Below are 23,563 nucleotides of genomic sequence, written 5' to 3'. Positions count from 1 at the left end.
ACAAAGTACACAGTAGTGTCAGGAAATGAAAGGGTATTTATTGGACATTCTATGCAGTAAGCCAGCAAGCCTAATTACACAATCGATGTAGTAGTATGCCAGTGGAACACATTGCAGTATGAAAGCTAACCTCGCCATGCCAGGATATCAAGTGAGCAACGTTCACCCCTGCCAGAAACCTACACCTATGTCTTTTAAGGGGAGACCCTGCTTCTGAAACATGTTTCTTGTTTTTGAGCGTATCATTATGAAACTTTCACAACTTATGTATTTTTATGTGCTGATTTCAAACATGCAATTATTGTTCTAATACAATATGTAGTTTTGAAACTATTAAATAGTTTTCGTATTGTTAGGAGCAGGCTTTATTTCTAAACTGTGAGAGTTATCAAGCAAATCAGCCTATCACAATAACCTGGAATCAATGCTGTATGCAATAAGACAAGAATGGATGTTCTAGGCCCATTTGAACAAAAGTTATGGTATGTTGAACATTCCCAGCTTGATCCCAGTTTGACCGAGCTCGACATCGCTGACTTGCCAAGTGTTCAACGTACTATAACTTTTGTTAAATTGGGCCTAGAACATCCATTCTTGTTTTATTGCAAACAGTATTCATTCCAGCTTATTGTGATATGCTGATTTGCTTTATAACTCTTACAATTTATAAATAAATCTTGCTCCCAACAATACACATGAAATATTTGATATTTTGAAAATAGCATAGTGTACTAGAAAAATAATTGCATATTTGAAATCAGGACATAAAAATACATAAGCTGCGAAAGTTTCATAAAAATGTACTCAAAAACAAAGAAATATGTCTCCGAAGCAGGGTCCCCCTTAAGGGTGAAGTCTTGATCACTAATGGAGGCACATTCGAGGGAACCAGAAGACATTTATGGGAGAGCTCTGCCGAGCGTGCGAAGTGACCACGTGTAATATAAGAGGGAGGCAAGCACAACGCCGTTAGGTGGTGCCAGTGAAGAAACTCTCTTGCTATTGTTCTCACTACTGTGCAACGACACCAACCTTGGCGTGCCATTTGCCATGTGAGGAAACCAGATCCCAGGAGACGTGTGAGCCATGTTGGGAAAACAACATTGGGACGCGAGAGAGTAGAGTGTCTCCATAGGCCGTGCAACTGTAATAGGATACTAACAGGACTTTATTGAATAACATCACTGATTGTAGGTACCGTATTTATTCTAATCTAAGCTGATGTTTTTAAAAAAAAAAAAAACAATGTGCGAAAGTGGCTTAGATTTTTTAAAAAAAAAAACAATGTGCGGCTTAGATTTGAGTACAATGATTAAGTTTTTTCTTTCTTCTGGCCTTGCGAATTTCGGGGGTCGGTCAGCTTAGAACCGGGGCCGGCCTAGATTTGAGTAAATACGGTATTTACTTTATGGAAAATTGATAATAAGTAGACCCAACTTGGCAGTAAACTATTAGGTTCGTGGCATAGTCGGTACTTTCTAGCGAAGTTTTAAAGAAATATACAACCCTTAGTGTTAATGGAACCCTGCAACACTTTTTCAGCATGGTCAGGAAATTCAGCCAATTGGTAGTCGAGGCTCCTGAGAACATGCGAGCCAAATGATATATAGCGCAGCACGTGGCTTGGAATTTACCATGAATTCTCAGTCACCTAGAAATTGCTCCCTCTTCGCTCTACAAATGATGCCATAAACCCAAATGACTATGCCATAAACCCAAAGTCCACGACCATTGGCTGATTTGAGCATTGTGAACTGCATAGTTACCACAGCCACCGTGGGAGGCTGTCACGTGCCCGCAAACGTGCTCGTGATCACCCTTAATATAAGCTGCGCCTTCGAAGGAAAAAAAAACAAACGAGAAAGTGCTCAAGGTCATGACGCGCGCTGACCAATGCATGCATCTTCTTGCCCCCTTGTCGTCCCCCTCCCAGCGTAGCTTTCAGTGCGGTCGCCGTTACGAAACAGGGTCATAACTAAGGGGGGGTTGAGGGGTTTCTGACACCCCCCGAAGTTTTTTTATTCTTTAACTTTTCGGGTGATAGTCAAATATTTGCATGCCTTCACAGCTACCACGAGTTGCCAAAGTTGGCCGTTCTACACACAAACACCCCCTGAAAAACATTCCTGGGTACGGCCCTGAAAGCGTTTGAAGCGTGCGACAAATCCCTCTAACCTTGCTCTTACTTGACGGATTCTAAAAATTTTTGCAGCAGTCGATTCGGCAGGCAATAAGCTCTTTTGATGAAGCCATTCGATGATTACTTGGAAAAGTGTTGCAGGGCCCCTTTAATGATTCATTTTCTGCCTACACTGTTGTCTATTTTCATGAGATAATGATATGTCAATAATACATTGACTGTAGTAGTATCTGCAGAAAAATTCAGAGCAAAGCCAAGCGAGCATTTGCAAACATATTGCTGCCAGGGTGATGATGCATGTCTATTCATTATGGAGCTTTCTTGAAAATATTATGTGAAGTATTGGCCAAGCTCCATACAGACAACTGTGAAGCCACCTACAGACTTCATATTCATTCATTAGAACAAAACATGAACACTGCGAAAAAAGGAAATTGGCATAGTGTTTTAGGTGATGTGATCATCCTACCATTTGCATCCCAGTCAGATGCCGATTATCCCATGCTAGCTATGCAGTGCTGATGTACATAGATGGCATCTAGGTGCAGTAAGAGTAGCAGTCAGTAGGTTAGCTACGTTCTAAAAAAAAAGATTCTAATAAGCATGCAAGACAGATCGGTAAGGTTAAACAGGCTTGCACTGAACTGCTACTAAATTTCAATTTCTTTAATATCCTGCTGATGATAACACTACTCAGTACAAGTGGACATGAACAAGAGGAACTTGGGGATCCAATTTTGTTAGTCACGAGCACATTAAGCCAACAGATAACGAGATTGAAGAAAGCATAGAGGAAGTTACTTTAACTTTTTAATTTATGTACCGGAATGATAAGGAAAAGTGGGAGGAAAGAACAGCTTGATGCCAGTGGGAAACAAACCTGCAACCCTTGCATGTGTGTGACGTTCTACAAGTTGGGCTACAGCAGTGCCCATGGCTGCATTCTTGGGTGTTTACACATGTGTACAAAGCATAGCTCTGGGAGTGTGAGACCAGTACCAATCATGGCCATGGTGAGGAATGTGGAACATTCTTTTCGCTGCTGGCGTCACATGGTATGTGATCTTTAAAAGCAAGCACCTGACTAATAAATCCTTGTATGCTACCTGGTATCAGATGCGCTGGAGTCAAGACCCTCGCCAAGAGGAGATGTAATTTATAATTGTGTCTCTTGTATACAAATTTATGTTGCTTCTGTCTGATTAATGTGCATTTGAGTTAAAAAAATATTTATTTCCCCCAGCTTATTTATTTTGTTTTGCCAAATTACTTGTATGTATGACCTTTGGATAAAACTGGAAGTAAAAATAAATCTTCCTATTAAAAATAAATGGTAATGTATGAATTATGCATGCGTGGGTGCTTCTGAACGTTAACCAAACATACTACACCCTTAGCCTTATTTTAATTTTAGGGTACATTTTTGCCGATACTTTCATTGTGATAGTCACAGTTACAACTACACTAGCAATTAAAAGCCATTTGCCAAGAGTACTGGCAATCTTGTTTTTTAAATGTTATAGTACAGCTGCAGTGAAGAGCAGAAGTTAATAAAAAATGTCCCTATGATTGTGTAAACTTTTGCTCAACAACATGGTGCTATTGTGGTAAATGTTTTATGGAAGTGTTTGGAAGTTTATGGATTGCAATTGCATTGTGTGCTCTTTGGGCACAGTTCAAAAAAAGCGTGGGAACTATTTTTAACAGGTTTTATTATTGTTGCAGGTGCTCGGGAAAGGCAGTCGAAGCTGCGAGAGTTGGGGGTCCAAAAGCTGCTGCAGTCTCTTCTTATCACTAGTGACACAACTCTCTTTGACAAGTATGTCACTTTGACAGTATGTGTGGAACAGGCTTGGAACATTCCATGCTGGCTTGTGATTATGGGGGTATCAGTGACTGGAATAAATGTAGAAAGTTGGGAGACTGACAGGGAATTAGCGAAACAACTAAAAAAAGGGAAAATTACCTTGTTACTGTGACAGTGATCACGACAGCCCACCAAGCAACCAGTGAAACTTCCAGTGTTGCCTTCACTTTGTCTGCTCTGTGAATGCTGTGGTGTGCTCAATATGGTTGTGCGCCCGTCCGGCAAGCAAAGCGAGTGAAAAAGCTATAATAATCCATCTTATTGCCAACGAGACGGAGTTAGTTTTTTCGAGTCCTCAAAACGGGAAACCCAACCACGGTGGCATCATTTGTGTAATTTAACTCCGCACGGAAACAGATGTAATCGCGCCCCGGGGAGCAATAAACGAGAGAGTAACAAGCAGTCACCCTTTGAGAGATTAGAAACCAGACAGCCATCAGCTTTGCGGGCACGAGAAGCAATAACTACCCGAAGGATGAAAACGAAACCAGCCGCACTGCACGCATGCTCGGATGTGCAAGCCGGTGCGCTGCTTTGGAGAAAAAGAAAAGAAAATAATAATAATAATAAAAAAACAGACACATCGGCGCATGAAAGAAATTCCACTTATTCCCGAAGTGTGGCAAGCACATGCCAAGCAAGAGAAATGATCGAAAAAGGCGCGCGTTTTAAACATGCAGGCAATGATGTAGTATATGTACGGTGTAAACCCTTTGGTGCCTGTTTTGGTGATGCCATACATGTACGACGTAAACCCTAAAAGGGTTAATAGTGGCAACTGTGAACTACTTATACCATTTGTGGCAACACTTCCCTAGTGGATGAGACTTGCAGCATTGCACTGCGACATAACACACTATTATCATTTCCCAAATTTGGCTCTATTGAAAACTTTTTTTTTCCTCTTTAGCGAAGAAACTTTGTGCACAGTGGTTATGGTGCTCAGCTGCTGATCCGAAGGTCACGGGATCAAATCCCATGACCTTCCCATGACGTGGCAGCCACATTTTCAATAAAGGCGAAAAAGCTTGAGGCCTGCTTGGAACACGAATTGAGATAACTCCTCTTATGGAAAGATTGTTTATTGTATTGTGTAAAACTAACCCTGTTTTCCTTGTTAAACTCCAATTTATGTTTTTATTTCTTCACTTCAAATTACTTTTGGCGCCTTTCGCGGCAAAAAAAAAGTGAAGGTGCACTTGTAGGCGATCACGTGATCTTGTAGGTATCTTGTACTTGTGTATACTATTAATTGTCTCTCTATTAGCGCTGAAATGCAGCACACTCTTTATTATAATCTTTTCTAGCTTAAAACGTGCAGATATGCCTTCGTTTGCACTGAGAAAAACAGTGGTGCCGCCTTCGCTTGACGTATAATCCGATGCTCATGAGCGGCAGCATGAACGTTTTTAGCCGAGGGCCTAGTGGCACCTGCCGATGAGTTAAGAGAAGTACGAAGAGTGCCTCAGGGCCTTTGCGAGGTGGTAAAGGGACCTCGCATGACGACGAGCGTTCGGAAAACTTGTTCTACCTGCTTCTTACATTCAAAAACGGCCAAAAATGTCAATATGAAGGTGGTTAACCACAGTTTCACTCACTCATGTGAAAGCAGAACCTTGAGCATAATGCGAGGAGGGCTATCAGCATTGCTATCGCTTCACAGCGTTGCTGGAGGATGCCCTTGTACATGTCTAGAGGCTTTTCAGATCGAAAAATGCTGCTTATAAAATAACCACGCGCTTTTGGGATCAACTGCTGCAGCTACAAACACTACGAAGGAGCACTCCACTACGGCGTCCCTCATAATCATATCGTGGTTTTGGGAGGTAAAACCCCAACAATTATTATTGTGCTGTAGTTTTGATGTAACGAAACTTCGGATGCGTGCACCTGGTGCCTTCATGACAAATGATGCACTTTGACCAGAAAGAATGAATCTTTTGCGGGCCAAAGGATTTTAGTGTTACCCAAATTAATGCTGTGCTAGTGAGAGGTCTAATTGCTGGATTTTTGTTTCTTGCAGGGTGAAAACTGCACTGCAGCAGTTTTCATGATCTTCGGACAGCACTGTTGTGATGAAGGCAAATGGCAGCATACAGTGGCAAATTATGTTAAAGGCAGGCTTAAAGTCTGTGCTGTACATTGCAATTGTTTTTAATATGTTTAAATGCATAGCTTGTTTGGAAAGTAGAAATGTTTACATGAATGTGATGAAATGGCCTTATATAGTTGTTAGTGCAGGGTGATTTATTTTCTAGCGAAATGGACGTCCATGGCACTGCTGGCTCGCTGCACAGTGTACATTTTTTGCTTGATCCGATTCTCCACGCTCCCAGTGTCTGCAGCCTTTGCCAGCATGGGCCTAAAAACAGGGCAACGATAAAATAAACAAATTCAAGTGTGTCGACACACAGTGCAACATTGTGACCACCAGCACTTAAACGATAGACTACTAGATGGTCCCCAGTTTCAAGGACAAGTTAGCATTAAATTATGTACATAAAATCAAAAGTGATGTCTCGTGTTTATCTTCATGACACCAACAGCACTTGCAGAGCTCTTCATCTGAGCAAAATCACAATGGGACATATCCAAAAGCTCTATAGCATCATGCAACTTCTTGTGACCATGCCGTTACTGCAAGGTGCCATGCCTTATCCTTACCGGATAAAACCTTCCCCGATGTCCTTGTGGCGGTCCTTTTCTTCAGCAGCTTCACTCTTCCGATACTGATTGACGATAGTTTTGCGCTGTTCATCGTGCCACTGGGCATTCTCCATCATCTCTCTGCGAGCTGCCGCTTTCTCTTCTTCACTCAATGGTCTGTTGCAATCATCATGAAAGGAAAAACAAAAACGAAACAGTGACCTGAGTGTTTTACACACTTGTACTGTTCAAAAGCCTTCCAGCCAATCTCTGAACTGAGTTTATAGCTATTCATTAAAACTGCCCTGTATTTGCCTAAATGCCTTCAGCACTAAAAAAAATGTTTAAGCGTAGCCGATATCATTGAACATTCCCGAGACATCACTTCTATAAAATTTTGTGTGACTGGACACCAGATGTCACAAGTGTAGTCATATCTCCAAGTGTGATTGTTCAACAACACTTTGCCAGCCTTCATAATAGTGTGTTAATTAGTAACCTTGGCAGAGGTGTACTTAACGCATTACAAGTAATCAATTACATTTTAATTTAATTTTGCAATACAGTATAACCTCGTTACAACGGATCTGTTTACAACAGACATTCGGATATTACACACCAACTTGCAGCGTTATGCCGAGCTCCGTATTTGTTCCATTGATTGAGCTTCGTTTACAACAGATTCTGGTACAACGAACATTCGGATATAATTGACGAAAATGTCAGGCCAGCAAGGTGGTCAGGACTCCTTTAGAGCGGACTTTTCCACCACGGTCATTAAAGGGACCGACAACCAACTTTTGTGGTACCCGTTTTCTTGAGTGCAATGTGAAGCTTACCGGTCAGAGCTTCTAATCACGGAGTGGTAATGCGGAGAACGCCGTAAAACGTTTGTAATCAGAGTTTTTCGATCTGCAGCGATTATGCAGTCTTAATATCAGTGAGCGCGATAGCGATTATACGCCAGCAGTGGTGACAAGTTATGCCCTAAGTATGAAAAGGCAATGTTACGTTTGCAAAGCCTGCGGTGCCGCGACTACTGCTTTCTAGCCTATTAAATTATTTTACAATAGTTATAGCGTTTTTCTGGGGCTTCTTATAGAAGTACTTTGGCCGTACACAGGTCGCTTTATCACATTTTAGTCAAGCCAAGCCAAGCCTTCGAAAACGAAACAAGTGGTAGGATACAGTGCTGTTCATGAAGTGGTAGCAGTCCTCCACAGAACAGTATGTCGATGGCATTTTGCGTGCTACTCCTCAAAAGTCCGATACGACGAGAGCAGACGAGAGTCGAGCTACGCGGGAAACGCCGCCGGACTCCTCGCGCATAGACGTCAGACTCTGCCCAGGCGGCGCTGCGAAAAACACCGCCACCAGCGCCCTCATCGTAGCCCTGGCACTAACTGGGTAGTGCAAAGAGAGCCGTCCGCAAGCGAATGTGCATAGGCCGCAATATAACCATCCTCTTTCGTTGGTGTCGAGGCGCGGTTTCCTGAAAATCAAAGACCTGGAAAGCTTCTTCCGCCAATCCACGCTTCAGAAACAAAGGAAGCTGATCAAAGCGAACTGCGAGTGCAATGCAAAACAAGTTTTAGTTATTCCCGCGCGCTGCAACTCGCAAGTACACGCGAGCATCACACGACACCGAGTTCGAGGCAAGCCCTCCGACATCCGTTCTCTAGAGCCTAAATGCGTTAAGATCGGGTATATACGTATGTGACAGCGATAAAGTACCTACATACACGATCAATTTACTTAGCTATGCATCTTACGATCAGTGGTACAAAACTCGGTTCATCAGGGACGAATGGCTCCGGCGATTTTCGCCTTTTCAGTTGCATTCTCCCTTAATTCATCTCTCGCTTCCTGTGCATTGGAGTGTTTTATTACGCATCCTCAAATGGTCTCTTGATGGTCGTCTTCCGTTTGTATGTACTGCAAATGGGGATACGTGCGTGTACACTTTCGCGGGGTACAACCAAAGGCAAAACCGTGGCCTCCGAGATAGCTACGGCAACCGCGGAAGACACGGGCGAAACAAACCTGAAGGGGGTCACGACCAACATTCTGCGACTTACTTGTATGACGCACGTGGTGCTGTTAGCTCTGTTAGCTAGTTAGAACCAGAACTCTGAGCCTTCAAAACGTACGTCCGCGATGCTGTGTTGTGACGACCAACTCGTCGCGGTGTGCGTATCACGCGTCTCCAGTCTGCCTCTAGCTGCTCACTTCGTGTTACACGACAAGCACAGCGGTCAGAGCCTCTGCTGAGCGTCATAGTCAAGGTTACCACGGTTTTGCATCAGGGCTACGCAAAACAACAGCAGAGCCACACATTCATGCCACCGGCTGTGGAGAACGCGGGTACTTCGCTTACCCAACACGCTCGCAACGGCCCGTATCCAGCGCTCTCGCCTTTCTTCTTCGTACGACAACTACGGAAATCGGTAAAACTGAACGTTGTTATTCAGTATTTTACGTCCGTGGCAATTCACAACGCAACAGTGCGTCTTTTGCGGAGTTTCTTCGTAGCGTGCGAAGGGGTCTCGTCTGCTGCTGTTTTCGCCGTCGTTCAGGCGAGTGATCCAGCAAGCACTTCACGACGGTTCAGTGGCGCGTCCGACTAGCGGAGAAGAATTCACAGCTCTCGTTCTGAGTGCTAAATGCGCAAACACACGCGATATTAAGCTCAATCGTTCTTTCACACTCGTTAGTTGCACCTGGTCCCATAGCAAACTGTGCGAGAGAGTCGGTCTATGCACTACTCAATACTTCTCCGACAGGTGGCGCCACACGTCTTGGAAACTCCAGAGTCTGACGTCTATGCGCCGCAGCCTCCGTTTCACTGGAAGCCACGAAAGCAGCGCCGCATCTCTGCTTTACTTCTTTTACCTTAGAAACAAACGGGAATCGACAATAACATACATATTCAAATTTTCAGCCCTCGTTCTGGTGCGTGTAAAAGCATTAGACTCCGTACAACAAAGTGCTTAAGACTGCATACGCCTGGTTCATGGCGCTCGCGCTAGGCTGCGCGACATACCGGTTTTTGTTACTTTTAGACGCGATTTAAAAATATAAATTCTACTCAGATCGCGAAAAGTATTCTGGAATCTGTCACTATAATTCACGGCCTTTTCATTTCCACCAGGATCTAATCGCCCGTTCTGGCCACTTGTCGGTCCCTTTAATTTTCGACTTCAAACATCGCTTAGCATACTTTCGGGACGGGAGCAGCGCGCCGCGGATATCGACGTACCGAGTTCAGAACGAAGGCCGCCGATCTCCGGTCTGTCAATGATCAGCTATGCCTAGCTGTAGCGACAAAAAATCGGCGCGCAGCGTGCTTGGTGTTGCGTTTTGGGACGCTGACGCGCTAAATTGCTAGCCGCTGCCGATGCGCAAAATTTAATGCCCATGCGCAGTTCTGAGGAGCCAGCGGGCGATGCGATCCGTTGCTTGCGACAAAGGACATTGCGGCTTCTTCGCTTTCGCATGTTCGCTAGCGTGATGTTCTTGCCCGCAATGTTCGGATTTATCTCGTACATCGGCACCATGAGCGGAGTTAGGCCTAGCCACGACATCGAGTAGAAAGCTCGGTTGCGATGTGCATGGCCGCGGTGCCCGATGTTTCAAAGTACGTCATGCTCTACTGCGAGTACAGAGAGTTGTCCCGCGGTGGCCTTCGTCATAAACTCCGAAGTGCTGATAAGACTAACAGCGGGTCCAACGAGTCAACGCTATTGCAGTCGCACGTCTACGAAGTTCGCGACGAGTGCGGCGCGCTATCGTAATCTGATTATTGAGCTTCCGCTTGCAGCTGCCAAACTAAAGCGTTCTAAATTCGTCGACCCGTGAACAAAGAACGAGTGCGAACGCGTCACTAAGTAGCGCAATTTTGACAGCCACGACCTCGCGACGCACAAGCAGCAGACGACGATCCCGAAGCGAGCATCACGGCAGAAGCAGCCAATCGGAGGTCTTGAATTGAACTTCAAACATGTGCTTTTTGTACGCTTGTTACTAAATGGAAACAGAGACCTTGAACACGGAGAAATGCTCTTTACGACGAGCCCAGAATGGTGGCGCCCTGTTGCGCCGTTGCCGAGCTATAATTTTGGTGAACGCTTTTTTTTTTATTGCGATAGCAATTAGATGGGCAGTCTAGGCTGGTTTTTGCCGTCGCCGTCGTCATGCACCGTATGTGTGTGTGTGTGTGTGTGTGTGTATATATATATATATATATATATATATATATATATAAACAAATAAAAGCCACAAAGAAAAATTCAGAAATACTATCCGACGCGCGGAATCGAACGGCCGCCCTCTCGCTCCGAAACGCGCGCGGAGTTAGACGGCTAGGCCACGAAGAGTACAGTAAGGGGGATGAAACTACGCGGTTATTCTGACCCGTGACCGCAGCGATCCTAATGTTTGGGGGCTGTACTACCTACGAGCATAAATGAACGTTGTTTCATTTTATATTTATTACCAGGTTACTTATTAACTCTGGAGTTTTTAATACTCAAGTGAGCCTAAAGGTTGCAGTTCGAGATTGCGAAAATACGAGCGCCACCCGGAGTGGAAAACGGGAACTGTGCCGTCCTATCTCTCACGGCGAGAAATGGGCGTTTCTTGTCGCGCGCCCATGTATGCTACGGCCTACGGTGTCCCAAAGGCCGCTTTTACCACCGTAAAGTTTGTTTCAGCGAAACCCTTCCAAGCTTCAGCGAAACAGACGCATGAATGGATTCGCGCCGTCATCACAAATCGTGCTGTGCTGAGTGGTGTCGAAAATTTTCACGCCACACCAGCGTAAAATTTTTTCGGATCCCGGCGGACCAAAGGTACGATCTGCATGCTGCTCGTTTTGTTTTTTTACGCTTGCACGGCATATCAGTATGCTACTTTTGTATGCGAGTAAAAACGTAAAATATTCAAGTTGCGTTTTTACTGTATGAATGGTACGTTTAGGCAATAAAACATTAAAACAAACTCCGCTCTTTATTCGAGTCTAATTTATGTGTACACGTAAACAAAAACAAAGTCTTACTTAGAATACGTGGTGCTACAATAGGTGGATGGGCAAACCATCATTCAGAACGCAACTATTGCCGCTTTGATCATGTGGCGGGTTGCGCAACAGGAAGAAGGTCGCGCACTCACCACATGAATACCTTCCATTCGCTCAATTTGGCTTGCTGGTGCATCCCAATTGAATTTGGCGCTAAATCCCCCCCCCCCTAGCGTCCCCCAGTGCGTGTCTGCAATGCGCCGCCATGTTTTAGTACCGCCCCCAAACACCAGGTGTCCGTCCGGCGCTGCAAGCGAATATCGCGTTCCATGGATGGTATAGGAAGTTTCACTCCCATGGCACAGTCTTTCAGCATGCTAACGGCGAGCTATTTATATACACCATTTACTTCAGCGTGCTCTCTTACTCACCAGCGAGATGGCGCGAAGTGCGCGCTTTAAAGGTCAAGTCGCCCCGCTCCTGCGAACGCCGATGCTTTTCGCCCTACAGGGCGCGGTCGCCTTCGTGCGCTCATCTCGAGGAAAGAGGCGGGGGGGGGGGGGGGGGTTGAGCGGGGGGTTGTATGTCTTGTGCTTTCCCTGCGATGTCCGCGCTGAAGTCAGAGCGTACGAAAGTCACTTCGATCGCTGCAGCGGCCGCGTTTGCGAAAGGAGCGCGCTGTTCAAACACAAATAAGTAACAACTGCGACATTTAGTTAGCGCTCATCCTGTGTGTACCTGTTCGTTCGTTTCGTGCGTCTTGCTTAATGTTTCAGCAGTGCATTTGAAGTATCGAGCTGTGACGCATGATAGTTAGTGCTCGTCCTGTGTGCGTTCTTTTCGTGCGTCCTTTGGGCTCGAGTGACGCGCTGGCAATTTCGAGCTGCTTTCCATTCTTCGCATTACATTCCAATTTGTTGCTATCGCATTCATTGCTTCGCCGTTGTGGCAAAACTGACTTTAAAAAAAAAAAACAAATTTTAACCAGTCTTCTACAGTAGTTCTTGACTCAAAAAATATGCGATCGCTCTGTAGGGACCCTTTGTCTTACAAGATGGGAGGTCCCTACAAAGCCTGTTTTTTCACCTTTTTCTTGGCCTTACCTGCAACACCTTAGTCGAACGCCAGCAACAACAAACCGCGACACTTCACAGAGGACATGGACACTAGCATAGAAGAACTGCGCAACTACGAGCTGGTGCGTAAAGTGTTCATACGTTATATTACAGCCCTTCCCTCTAGCACATGCATTGAGAGACTGTTCAGTGTAGCAGCTAAACGGCTGCTACAGCTGAACCGGCGAAGAATCAGCGACGACAATTTTGAAAAACACCTCCTGTTGAAAGTTAACGTGTAACGCTATATCACAGAAGCCACAGTGAGCCTTCCAGCCTTCTCTCTACCACAGTAGTTCGTTGTAGTTTGAGTAAACTTGTGTTATTGTATTACGGCAATAAAATTTTGAAGGAAAGTAATGCAAAAGTAATCGATTACACTTCTATAATTGCTCAGTTACTTTTCTAGGGCCGTAACTGACCACTGTAATCAATTACACTTTAAAGGCAGTAATTGCAATCGGTTACTTATTTTCTGTAAGGTGCAAAAGTCTGAACCTCGGGAATTGCTGGTTTTAGAATTCCAGATATACTGGTTGCACAAGCTATGACACTCAAACATGTGGAAATGTAGCAGCACGCAGAACGTCTGCAGAAGTGACCCGCATCAAGTGCACAAACCTTGAGTTATCTTTAAGTAGAGAAAGAAAAGTAAGCAAACCTGCGCCTCTGCGTAGCCTGGGGTGCTGTTTTGGTCTGCTTATGCTCCTTCGGTTGCACTTTCAAGGGTGGTGGTTGCTGTTCTTTCTTGTGACTCTGGTTGCCTCGAACCTAGAGCCAAATAGAGCAAACACAGATATTCATGACAGTGGAGTCAAAAGAATTTATAACTGCCATGTTCCGTTTAGCAAAGCATATGTTTTGCTGTATTGAATTGCATTCTGATCAAGACCACAGTCTGCCTGCAATGATTGGATTGCTTAACTGTTGCTGCAAAGGACAAATAGGATTCCCAACTTCCTACAACTGTTGCACAGGACTTGCACAGCTATCTTCCCTCCTTGCTTACCCTAGAACTGAAGCAACAGACTGTGCTATCGGTCACGCGATGCAGTCATTAGTGATGTGGGTTCACTTACAATGAGACCATACTTGGGCCTTCTATCATGTTGGTTGCTTTCCAAGACTGGACTGTGGAGGCGCTGACTGTTTTTACTATCCTTTTGGTCTTCAGAGCTACTCGAGTCATGTCTCTTCCTCTTGCTGTGTGATCGGGAGCTGCTCTTCACAGGTCGTTTAAGCTGTGTTGTTAATTCGCGATGGTCTTCGGAGTCCGGCGACGCAGAGTGATGCCGCCTCTGTCTCTTTTCCGTCGACACAGGTTGGTGGTGTGAGGTTTCCCTCTGGCTGCTGTTACTCTTCTCGTATTGGCCTCGTAGATGGGTGTCCCTCCCAGTGTTGCTTTTATCAGTATGCGAGCGAGCATGGGGTGATGAAGTTCTTTTCGGCCTTGATACTCCATCTGAATGGTGTCTGGATACACTGTGCTCTTTGTCACCCCTACGACTAGAAGTGGCAATTTTGAGGTCTCTCTTATCTATTTTGGAGGGTCTGTCACGCCTGTCACGTTCATCGGCAGTACTGTCACCACTGCTGGACACACTGGGTGACCTCCTCTTATGCTTTTTGTGCTCTTTCTTTTTCTTCTTCTTGTGGGCTTTTTTTGAGCTCTTTATAGACTGTTCAATCTGTAATGATAAGGCCCTTTAGTGACAAAATGCACTCAAGTGGAGTCAGCAGTGTTAAAATTAAAAAAAAATCGTAAATAAACCCCTATCAGTAGAAAAAGTAGTGTAAATACCTAAACAAAATATTACTCATCTACATGCAGCAGAGAACTTGCAATAGTATCAATGTTAAATTATAACTTGTGCAGCCCCATGACATTATGGGAGACATGAGCAAATATGGTTTTTATTGGCACAGCAGCAATCATGGCTTTTAAATTAGTTGAAAGTTCCAAGGCTATGCTGTAAATGTTACAGGCAGTCATCTAGTAAGAAAGCTGAGTGAAGGGCACTTGATATCTGTAAAATCCTTGAAAAAATTTAACCTCCTCTGCATTTCATGCTAAGGGCATAAGATATGCAATATGTAGAATTGTTTGTGGCTCTTGGCATTGTGTGCATAGGCTACTACTGCATGTACGGTAATAAGGTGTAGATTGGTCAGGCATCTCTCCTGAGATAGAAAAAAAAAAACTTCAGTTTTGGACATTGGCTTTCAAACACAATATGTGGTTTCATGTTTGCTGCTGGTTACTTAGGAGAACACAAATTTCTTTCATCCAAAAAATAAACACCATTGTTGTTACCCCAGTCGGTCATCCAAATGACTGCTACATGGAGTTCATCATTCATGAGCTTATGTTACAGGAGTGGCAGGGAGATCCTGCCTTGGCCACGGAGGAAGAAACATTTAGGAGGTGCAACTTCGCTACTTGAGGCGACCAGATAACGTCACACTGCCGGAGAGCCACTTCATGCTGGCGGCGTCTCGCGGCACGCAAGGGAAATGCAGCCGTTTCGGTTTCCGAGGGAACCGGCCACGTGCGTTGCTCCCGCTCCGCTGCAGTCACGGAGCATGGACGCGAAGCGCGTTTGGCCACGTTCGTTTCTTGCTCAACCTTTTCCCTGCATTTGCAGGTTTCAACAAAGTACCTGCGTGCCATTTTAGGCTAGCAAATGCCGAAGAAGAGCATACTGTGCGCAGCAGTGTTATCACAGCGGCCACGGCCGTCGCATAAAAAAAAAGGTTTCTGAAAGGGCAATCCACAAAAATTTTTGTGTGCCCGCTGCAGCAAACACCGCTGTCGTCTGCTCCCAAATGCTGCTAGAGAGAACGCGCGCAGGCGTGCTTGCCGGGCGCGCCCGGCCAGTAGAGCTTCTTTTTCTTTTTTTGGTGGTTGCAGCTTCACGCCGCAAGGCGCCGCCAATTGAAGTGCCTCCGTCGGTGCATGTTATTTTTGTATTTTTTGTGACATTATCTGGACGCCCACCGACGACCGTTCTAACAGGAGTTTCACCTCCTAAATGTTTCTTCCTCTGCGGCCTTGGCTTGGCAGGACTGTGGAGTTACACCGCAGAAGCAAGAGCTTCAAACTTTGCTATATGTTGTCAGGTGCAAACCACAAGCCTTCAGAAATCTTTTATGCTGCCATTACCGTTTGTCCATTTATTCAGAATGTACACTAGAAATGCACTCATGAGACGCTAAGCCTTAAGTTTCTCACGAGGGCCACAAATCCAGATGGAGAAGTGTTTATTTTTTTTTAGCAACCATGAAATGATTCAGACTGTTGTGAATGAATGCATTTATGGGGCAGTAAATGTACAGGCAGACCGTTATACAGACAAATAATTTATGGTGAAAGCACAGAATGACCTACATATTATTCTAGACAATAGCTGGGCATCGTTGTTCTGAGTAGCAGCCCACTTCCATGGTAGATTAAAGGGGCCAAACACAGCTGCTGGTGTATTTGTGCAGGGGAGTAATAAAAGGGAAGATCTGTTGGGCAGCATGACAGTGTCCAAGGCTATGGGGGCTGTGCAATGTTCTTCTGACTGCCTTCTGTGGCACTGGAGTGTGTGTATTATAGGATATTGAGATGAATGCAAAAAGAACTATGAAAATTGGTGCACAGGAACTGAAGTTACTAGTCTTCAAAATCCTAAACCCGACCAGATGACTAACGACAACTTTTCCTTCTGCATTTAAATCTCTCAGTGACATCACTGGTTGCTTCCAATCACCATGCACCTCTTGCAGAGGTAAACTGAGAGTCTTACTTCAAGGTGGTCTTTACACAGCATTTTGCCACCACTCTTTTTGATGGTGTTGTTATGGTTACAATAAACCATGTGCGGTAGTTAGCAGATGCTCCCGTGGTTTGTCATTTAGTGCGCCATTGAAACAATCAGTCCAGACAACCTGACAAACCTTGAGAACGAGCTCTTGTGACAAAGCCATGCTCTGCAAGTCGTGCTGTACTAGGACACACCATTGCAAAAGGAATTGAGGTCACTGAGACTTGCGCACGCTCGGCGGGTAGGTACGCTTTGTTCATTCACAAGACCAACCACCTGTAGCCACATGAGCCATTGTTTATGGCTCACTGGTAGCCAGTGAAAAATGCCTGGAGTGCTGTCACTGCTCACCCAGCCAGCAACTGTGCATCGATAGCACACCAAAGTCCACACACACAACTGACTTCATGGCAAGTGCAGTACACCATAGTGCAGGAAAGGCTAAGCAAAAGATTATACACAATGTACTATTACTACCGACACAAACGTAAAATTGAAAACCTTGCCACGTGATTGTGACTGCCCACGCTCCATACACGATACGTATGACCAACAGGCGTGGAAACTGCTGCACAGTGCACCTTGTGCTGTGTTGCAATTGTTTTCAAAATATCATATTGAAACGCAAAAATCTTATTCTATGTGATAAAAAATGTTTTTATATTTTTTAGCATACAGCAGTGTGGCTTAGCTGGAATGATACAAATGTTGCGTGCAACTTGGCGCATCAATGCAATCAGAACCCAAAGCCACTAGAGTTACTGTCACGTGTACCAAACGTCTGCTGCCGAAAATTACCATTGCGCGTTGCTCTTGTAGCAGAAAGTGGTTTATCCAGTCAAATAAAATTATAGCTACTTTGTTTTGAGCATTCCTATTTGCGCTATGATGACACCACATTTCCATAGTACTGGAAGCAGCAACAAAAACAACATGGTTGATTTGTGCCACAGGGCCCTTGTGTAGTCGGGATAGCTGCCTGAGAAATTTTCATGGGGTTAGCTTGCATCAACTTGCACTCTTTCAGTAGGGGCCACGCGCACGTTCACAGTATGCTCCGTTCCTCGATTGTGTTCCAAGAACTGTGCATTTATCTGCCTTAGGGTGCTGGTGAAGAACCAGCAGGTATCTCTTTGAAGATCAAGTGTATGTAGGATACTACAGGAAAAAGTGCTGTACCTAATCATCATTTTAGTCTGCCATCGATATAGTAATATTATGTTAGAACCAAGTGACTTCAGTAAGAGATGCTAGACTTATGCATAACAAATTAAATGTAATTAATAGTGAAAAAAAATTTGCAACTTCCTAGAGTTGTGTAATTAGATGACTACTCTTCTACTCAATAATGCTCACTGTAATCATTTACACGTAATGACGTAATATTGACTGGAAACTTACCATTTCTTTGAGATGCTTCATTTTGACAGGATTGCTAAGCAATGTTTTCTTGGTCTTCATTTCCTGTTTCCTGAAGAAAAAAAAAATTGTTTTACAATGCCACTCCAAACTGTATGCATTAGTGTAGCTATTACGTACTGTACTCGGCACTGTGGCAGTGGTATGCAAGTCCAGTGTAACAAATTGCACACATTGATGTTACTGCAAACAACATTACTACAACCACATATGGAAATGCTGTGTGCTTGTGTATGGCACTCTTATCGTATACTGCAAGGGGAGCTCTATACCACCAGTCTACTGCCATCAAGAGAAACACTAGCCCATGAAGATTGAGCAAAGTTTTATGGGTGACTGCAGACAAGAAAGTGCACCATAAAAATAAGAAACCTTGATAAACACTTTCAGCACATAATAGACCTTTTTCAAGCACACGAGCACCACCAACGGGCGCGCAAGCGCTTATGGGAAATGTGTGTACGCCGCACCAGCCGCCGCGACGAGCGCGCGGGCCTCGCGCTGTAGCTTTCCACTTGCGCCGTGCCAGGACTTCTTAGACACAGTGATTTTGGCAAGGTGCAACATGTTACTGCGCAATTAAATCACGAACTTCAGTGTTTAGCTGCGACAGCCTCTCGAAGATTTCCATCTGTCCCACTGCTGGACCAGTTGAGCGGCTCAGAAGCATCACCTTTTATTTATTTTTTTTTGCGGCAGTGCGCCTTACGGCATAAATGAAAAAAAAAAAAAAGAATTCGGTTGTCTATGAAGTGCAGGAGCGGTCTATGATTCACGGATGTATTTGGAATCAACGTCCAACGACACTGTCGACTAGTGCAGTGTGAGGTTCTGATATTTAAAGAGTACACTAGAAAGTGTAGTTGGCATTTGGGGAAATGAGATACATTCATTGCGTCGCTCGCACCATATATGTAACGAACGATAAGTGCCTACTAACCTTCGTTGGTGCTATAACTACAGGTCGGAATAATACTTAGAGCGAAAAAAGAAAGGAGCAGTACAAGGAAGGAAATGCACAAACCAGCGCTCACACACAACTGAAAGTTTATTGCGTGCGTGAAAAAAAGCATATATACAGAAATGGAAGTGCGTTGCGCGGTCATAAAGAGGCACGAAAAAGTCAAACAACCAAGGCGCGTGCTTACAGTCGATTAATAAAGTTGAATTCATTGTCTTGTAACGACTGAGAAGGTTGACTGACCCAAAGTGTAGTGTTATTGCCTCCGAAATTTCTCGCGTTGTCTGATTAGGTTGATGGTATAAGATTACTGTGCTTTCGAAGATGGGATTACATTTTCATGACTGACACAGCGATGCGAGATGAGACGGCTCCATTCAATGAATTTCGATGCTTGCTGAGGCGCGTATTAATACACCGACCAGTCTGGCCGATGTACATGTGGACACTAGAAAGAGAAATTTGTGGTTAATTCCTACATTATTTACAAAACAATTGGCATGCCTCTGACCGAATTTTTCTTTGCCCACCGCAGACCCCTGCGACCTTAATGCGACTAAGCTTATTTAGGGCGGCAAACACAACCTTCACCTCCACATCGCTTCCCTGCGTTTTTCAGGTCATGCGACTTCTGATACATATGTGGAATAACTGCAATATTTATAGTTTCTTCATTATTTATGGATGGAGGACGTCCATGTTAATTTTTCTTTGCCATGCGAACAGATTTTCGCTAACCGATAGAACGATACGCAGGATATCCCGCCTCTTTGATCACTTTTCTGCTGGAAACTACTGCTCATCTTATGTGCGCAAGTTTTTTTCCAATGCCGTGCGTAATCATGACATCAAAATTTTTCGTTTAACAATATTCGAATGCGCCGACGTGAAATTAAACACAGATTTCGCTGAACGCGGGCTACACTGCCCGCAAACATGCTCCGCAGTAAAACTTATAAGCATGTATCAAGAAACCGCAAATTATCAGAGCAAGGCATCTCGCAAAGGAACTCTAGTCCCATCCCTTTTTCTTTAAACACCTTTAGAATGTGCTCAATTCTTTGTACAGCGCGTGACTTGTCAAATAAAATCAAATAGTCACTTGTATACCAGAACACTGTAGCACGTCTCTACAGTTTGGTTAAACCCTATGACGAGTCGCTATGGCACTAAATGCCATAGCGGCTTGTGAACAAGTAATCATTGAATAAATACAAATTCGGGGTTCCAGCTCACATTTCTCACGATAGCACGTTTTGACTGCATGTATCAGCACGTAATAACTCGCATGCCGCTTAACTGCTCCGCTCGGTAATACCTACACTAACTGCACCATTCCTTTCGCATTTCATGCGTAGAGATACATGCAGGTGCGTTCAGACATGTAGTATTTAGGATTTAATAATAGTCAACCATCAGCGACGCGTTTTTTTCATTTGGTGCTCCCACGCCGCCAACGAGCAGCGAGCGACGGAACAGCCGGCGGGCTCATCGTACACACATTTCCCATAGTGTTTCGCGCGCCCGCAGGGAGTTCTGGGATTGCTTGAAAAAGGTCTATTGCTGTATACTGTATAAGCTAATACTCTTGACCGTCGTTTGTTCTCTATAAACAGGGGATGTTTGCGCTATGCCTAGCCATTTGTTTATTTATTTAAGTACCCTCCATTGCAACAGCATCACAGAAGGGAGCAGAATAACAAGATAGCACTTTTTAAAGAACCGTAAAAACCAAACATGACATGGTTCGAACAAAACACATATAGAGCAGCTATCATTTTAGAAATACAGTCATACTAAGTTAAAGCTGTGATTACTATAAAAAAAGAACATGAATACCATATGTGTTGGTGCACAAATTCAAGAAAGTCAACAGTTGGGTCAACGACAGAATTGGTCATATGAAAGGGCAAAAAAGGCAAAAATAACAAAAAAAGGACAGATCAAGTTAACGACCAAAAAGTGGCAGGCGAAGAAATTTTCCTGGATAACAAATGTATATGCAGTCCGTTAGTCTAATTCATTGGATAGAAAAAAAAAGCTGAGGTTTTAAGAAAATTGGCATGATCAGTGATAGAAGCAATATCTATGGGAAGGTGGTTCCACTTGTTCAAAGTGAGAGGCAAAAACAAGCAAACGTGAGAGTGCAAATGCATCCTGCCTTATGCTTATGACCTGCACATGATAAGAGAGTTCTGTTTGGAGATGTCTTCATAAAAATGAATGGTGATAAACTTTACAAACTGGACATGAAAAGCACGCATCTTTCTATGCAGTGGCAAAGATGGCAACAATAGCTTACTTTTAATGGCTGTTAGAGGTGAAATTAGAAGCAATAAAATAAGCGGAACTCTCCTGAAGTTCAATAGCTTGACATAAGTTAGCTTGGTTAAAATCCCATATAGCAGCTTCATATTCTAACTTAGAGCATAGTAATGTTTTGTAGAGCATTTTTATAGCAGAGGAGCGGGGGGATGGGGGGGGGAGGCTTGCTGAAATTGCTCCGGATATAAGCCACATGCGGGCTACATTGCAGATTATATAAGTTAGCTTGGTTAAAATCCCATATAGCAGCTTCATATTCTAACTTAGAGCATAGTAATGTTTTGTAGATCATTTTTATAGCAGAGGAGCGGGGGGATGGGGGGGGGGAGGCTTGCTGAAATTGCTCCGGATATAAGCCACATGCGGGCTACATTGCAGATTATTAAATTGATATGTGGTTTTCCAAGTTAAGGTTGATGTTATAGCAGCACACCTAAATGGTGAAGACACAATGTTGAGTGCAGTTTCATTAAGACAATATGCACGTGGGAGCTTGCATTGCGAGAACCACATTATTTTATATTGTTTGGGGTTCAGTTCCATTTTCTGTGTTATGCACCAGCCCACTACGTTGACAAGGTCAGATTGCAGGATATGCACATCATTAACACTATGCATCACACGGTAAATACCACCGTCATATGTGCATAACTGCACTGAGGAGGATCAATTGTTAGGCAGACCTTTAATATGTATCAGGATGAGTAAAGTACCTAGCATTGAGCCTTGTGGGATGCCAAATGCTACACATGACATAGGTAATTGATAGTCATTGATGGTTGCGTACTGATAGCGGTAGGTTAGGAAACACTCAAACTAGAGTATTCAGTTGAGTAAGGATAATTAAAAAATAAGCAGTGTACCAGAGGCGCCAGAGGCTTCTGAAGAATCTAAAAAAATGCAATCTACCTCAATGTGTTTGCCAATATTAAGGCGCAATGAATGTGTAAACTTTAGTCTCAAGACCTGCTACTTTGCTTTTGTGGTGGTTCGATTTTCGTCCATGGCAGGCACATTCCGATGAGAGCGGAATGCAGGAGCGCTCCTGTACTTAAATTTGCATGCACCATAAGAGTGAACCACCAGTTCCTTTTTTTTTTAATTTAATGCTCACAGCGGTATGGCACAGGAGCGTTTACCAGTTATTTATGATTGAAAGCCAAGCCATTTGTGGCACAACATCTAGATTTGCATCTGAACGCGTTCACAAGATGAAACAAGAACTCTTGCTTGAAAAACAATATATATATATATATATATATATATATATATATATATATATGTTAAAATTGGCGCACTTGATGGCAAATAATGGGTCCTCTCGTATCTTGTTTTCCAGGTCCACAGCAGCATTAGTAGGCGCCATCGTGAAAATAGAGCCGGGCTGCTGATCTGTAAAAATGTATAGATTAAACAGAAAAGCACGCCAAGAGCCAGCACAGCGATTTGTTTACCTTCGTTCTTGTCCTCCACACCGTCCTCTTCTTTCTTCATGATCTCGAAATTCTTGTCGACTTTGCGACCAAGCAGGTACTGTTCCCTGTCCACCAGACCAGCAACTCCCTGGTACATCCAGTCGAGTCGCTCCTCCCTTTTTCTGCGATGCAATAAAAAGAAATATATATATATATATATATATATATATATATATATATATATATATATATATATATATATATATATAAAAGGACGGACGTACAGACGAAAAATAAGCTACCACATAGGGTAGTGAAATACGTACTTTACAACACCTTTATTCTCAGCATACTGGCGCATTTCCTGCTTGTTGCGTTCTTCTTGAAGCTCTTTTTGCAATTGCTCGATCTTCGCCTTCTCCTGATCGCGCATCTGTTCCGCCTTCCATACTCTTTCGATGTTGCGTAGCGTCGATGGATGCCACGACTTCTTCAAGTTCTGAAGCGAGAAGCATCAGCGAGCTAAACATTTACAGCGACTTGACGCCTTGAAAAGTCGAGGTGTGGAGTAAGCGGTTTGAAACAGCACTGCTGTAGGGACGCAACTTTATCTAGCTTACCAGATCGCCGCCGCCCATGGTGAATGCTCAAGTAGGATGATGGTGTCTCTGATGCAGATCACAAGCGTTGTTTTTCGCTCGTCTCTTTGGCCATTTCTTAATGACAAGCGTTATTTTTGCGTTGAGAAGACTGCCTGACGCCGCTGCCGCAGCATCAGAAGCAACTAACAGCAAACACTTGATGTCGCTGTCAATCGTGCTCTCACCTCTCACTACTGGCAGCGACAAC

General features: G+C 44.0%; 2 protein-coding genes across 7 annotated transcripts in view; one reads left to right on the top strand and one right to left on the bottom strand.

Annotated features, from left to right (window-relative positions):
- LOC119379246 (armadillo repeat-containing protein 8) overlaps positions 1-6,400 on the top strand; it is a 62,840-nt gene extending 56,440 nt beyond the window's left edge. For all 6 annotated transcript variants that reach the window (XM_037648488.2, XM_037648491.2, XM_037648490.2 and 3 more), the window contains 2 exons: positions 3,866-3,959; positions 6,031-6,400. In XM_037648488.2, coding sequence (XP_037504416.1) covers positions 3,866-3,959; positions 6,031-6,061 — 125 coding nt within the window. In that variant the 3' untranslated portion in view covers positions 6,062-6,400. The remainder of the gene's footprint in view (positions 1-3,865; positions 3,960-6,030) is intronic.
- Positions 6,229-23,554, bottom strand: LOC119379250 (pre-mRNA-splicing factor CWC25 homolog). Its single transcript, XM_037648496.2, has 9 exons — positions 23,335-23,554; positions 23,041-23,213; positions 22,754-22,896; positions 22,598-22,691; positions 17,996-18,065; positions 13,865-14,473; positions 13,447-13,556; positions 6,672-6,830; positions 6,229-6,369 (listed from the first exon to the last, which is right to left on the bottom strand). The coding sequence occupies exons 1-9, from the start codon at positions 23,350-23,352 to the stop codon at positions 6,255-6,257; spliced, it is 1,491 nt and encodes a 496-aa protein (XP_037504424.1). The 5' UTR covers positions 23,353-23,554; the 3' UTR covers positions 6,229-6,254.
- Between the last annotated feature and the right edge of the window lie 9 nt (positions 23,555-23,563).

This window comes from Rhipicephalus sanguineus, chromosome 1 (genome assembly GCF_013339695.2).
Source record: "Rhipicephalus sanguineus isolate Rsan-2018 chromosome 1, BIME_Rsan_1.4, whole genome shotgun sequence".
In the NCBI taxonomy this organism is placed as follows: domain Eukaryota; kingdom Metazoa; phylum Arthropoda; class Arachnida; order Ixodida; family Ixodidae; genus Rhipicephalus; species Rhipicephalus sanguineus.
Note: the sequence above shows the minus strand (reverse complement) of the source record. Positions and strands in the feature narration are given on the sequence as shown.

Coding starts and splice junctions, on each gene's coding strand:
- LOC119379250 (XM_037648496.2), bottom strand. Junction 6,831..13,446: donor CAGGCTACGCAGAGGCGCAG/GTTTGCTTACTT, acceptor TGATTGCAACAG/ACCATTGAGTGAAGAAGAGA. Junction 6,370..6,671: donor ATCGGGGAAGGTTTTATCCG/GTAAGGATAAGG, acceptor CCCTGTTTTTAG/GCCCATGCTGGCAAAGGCTG.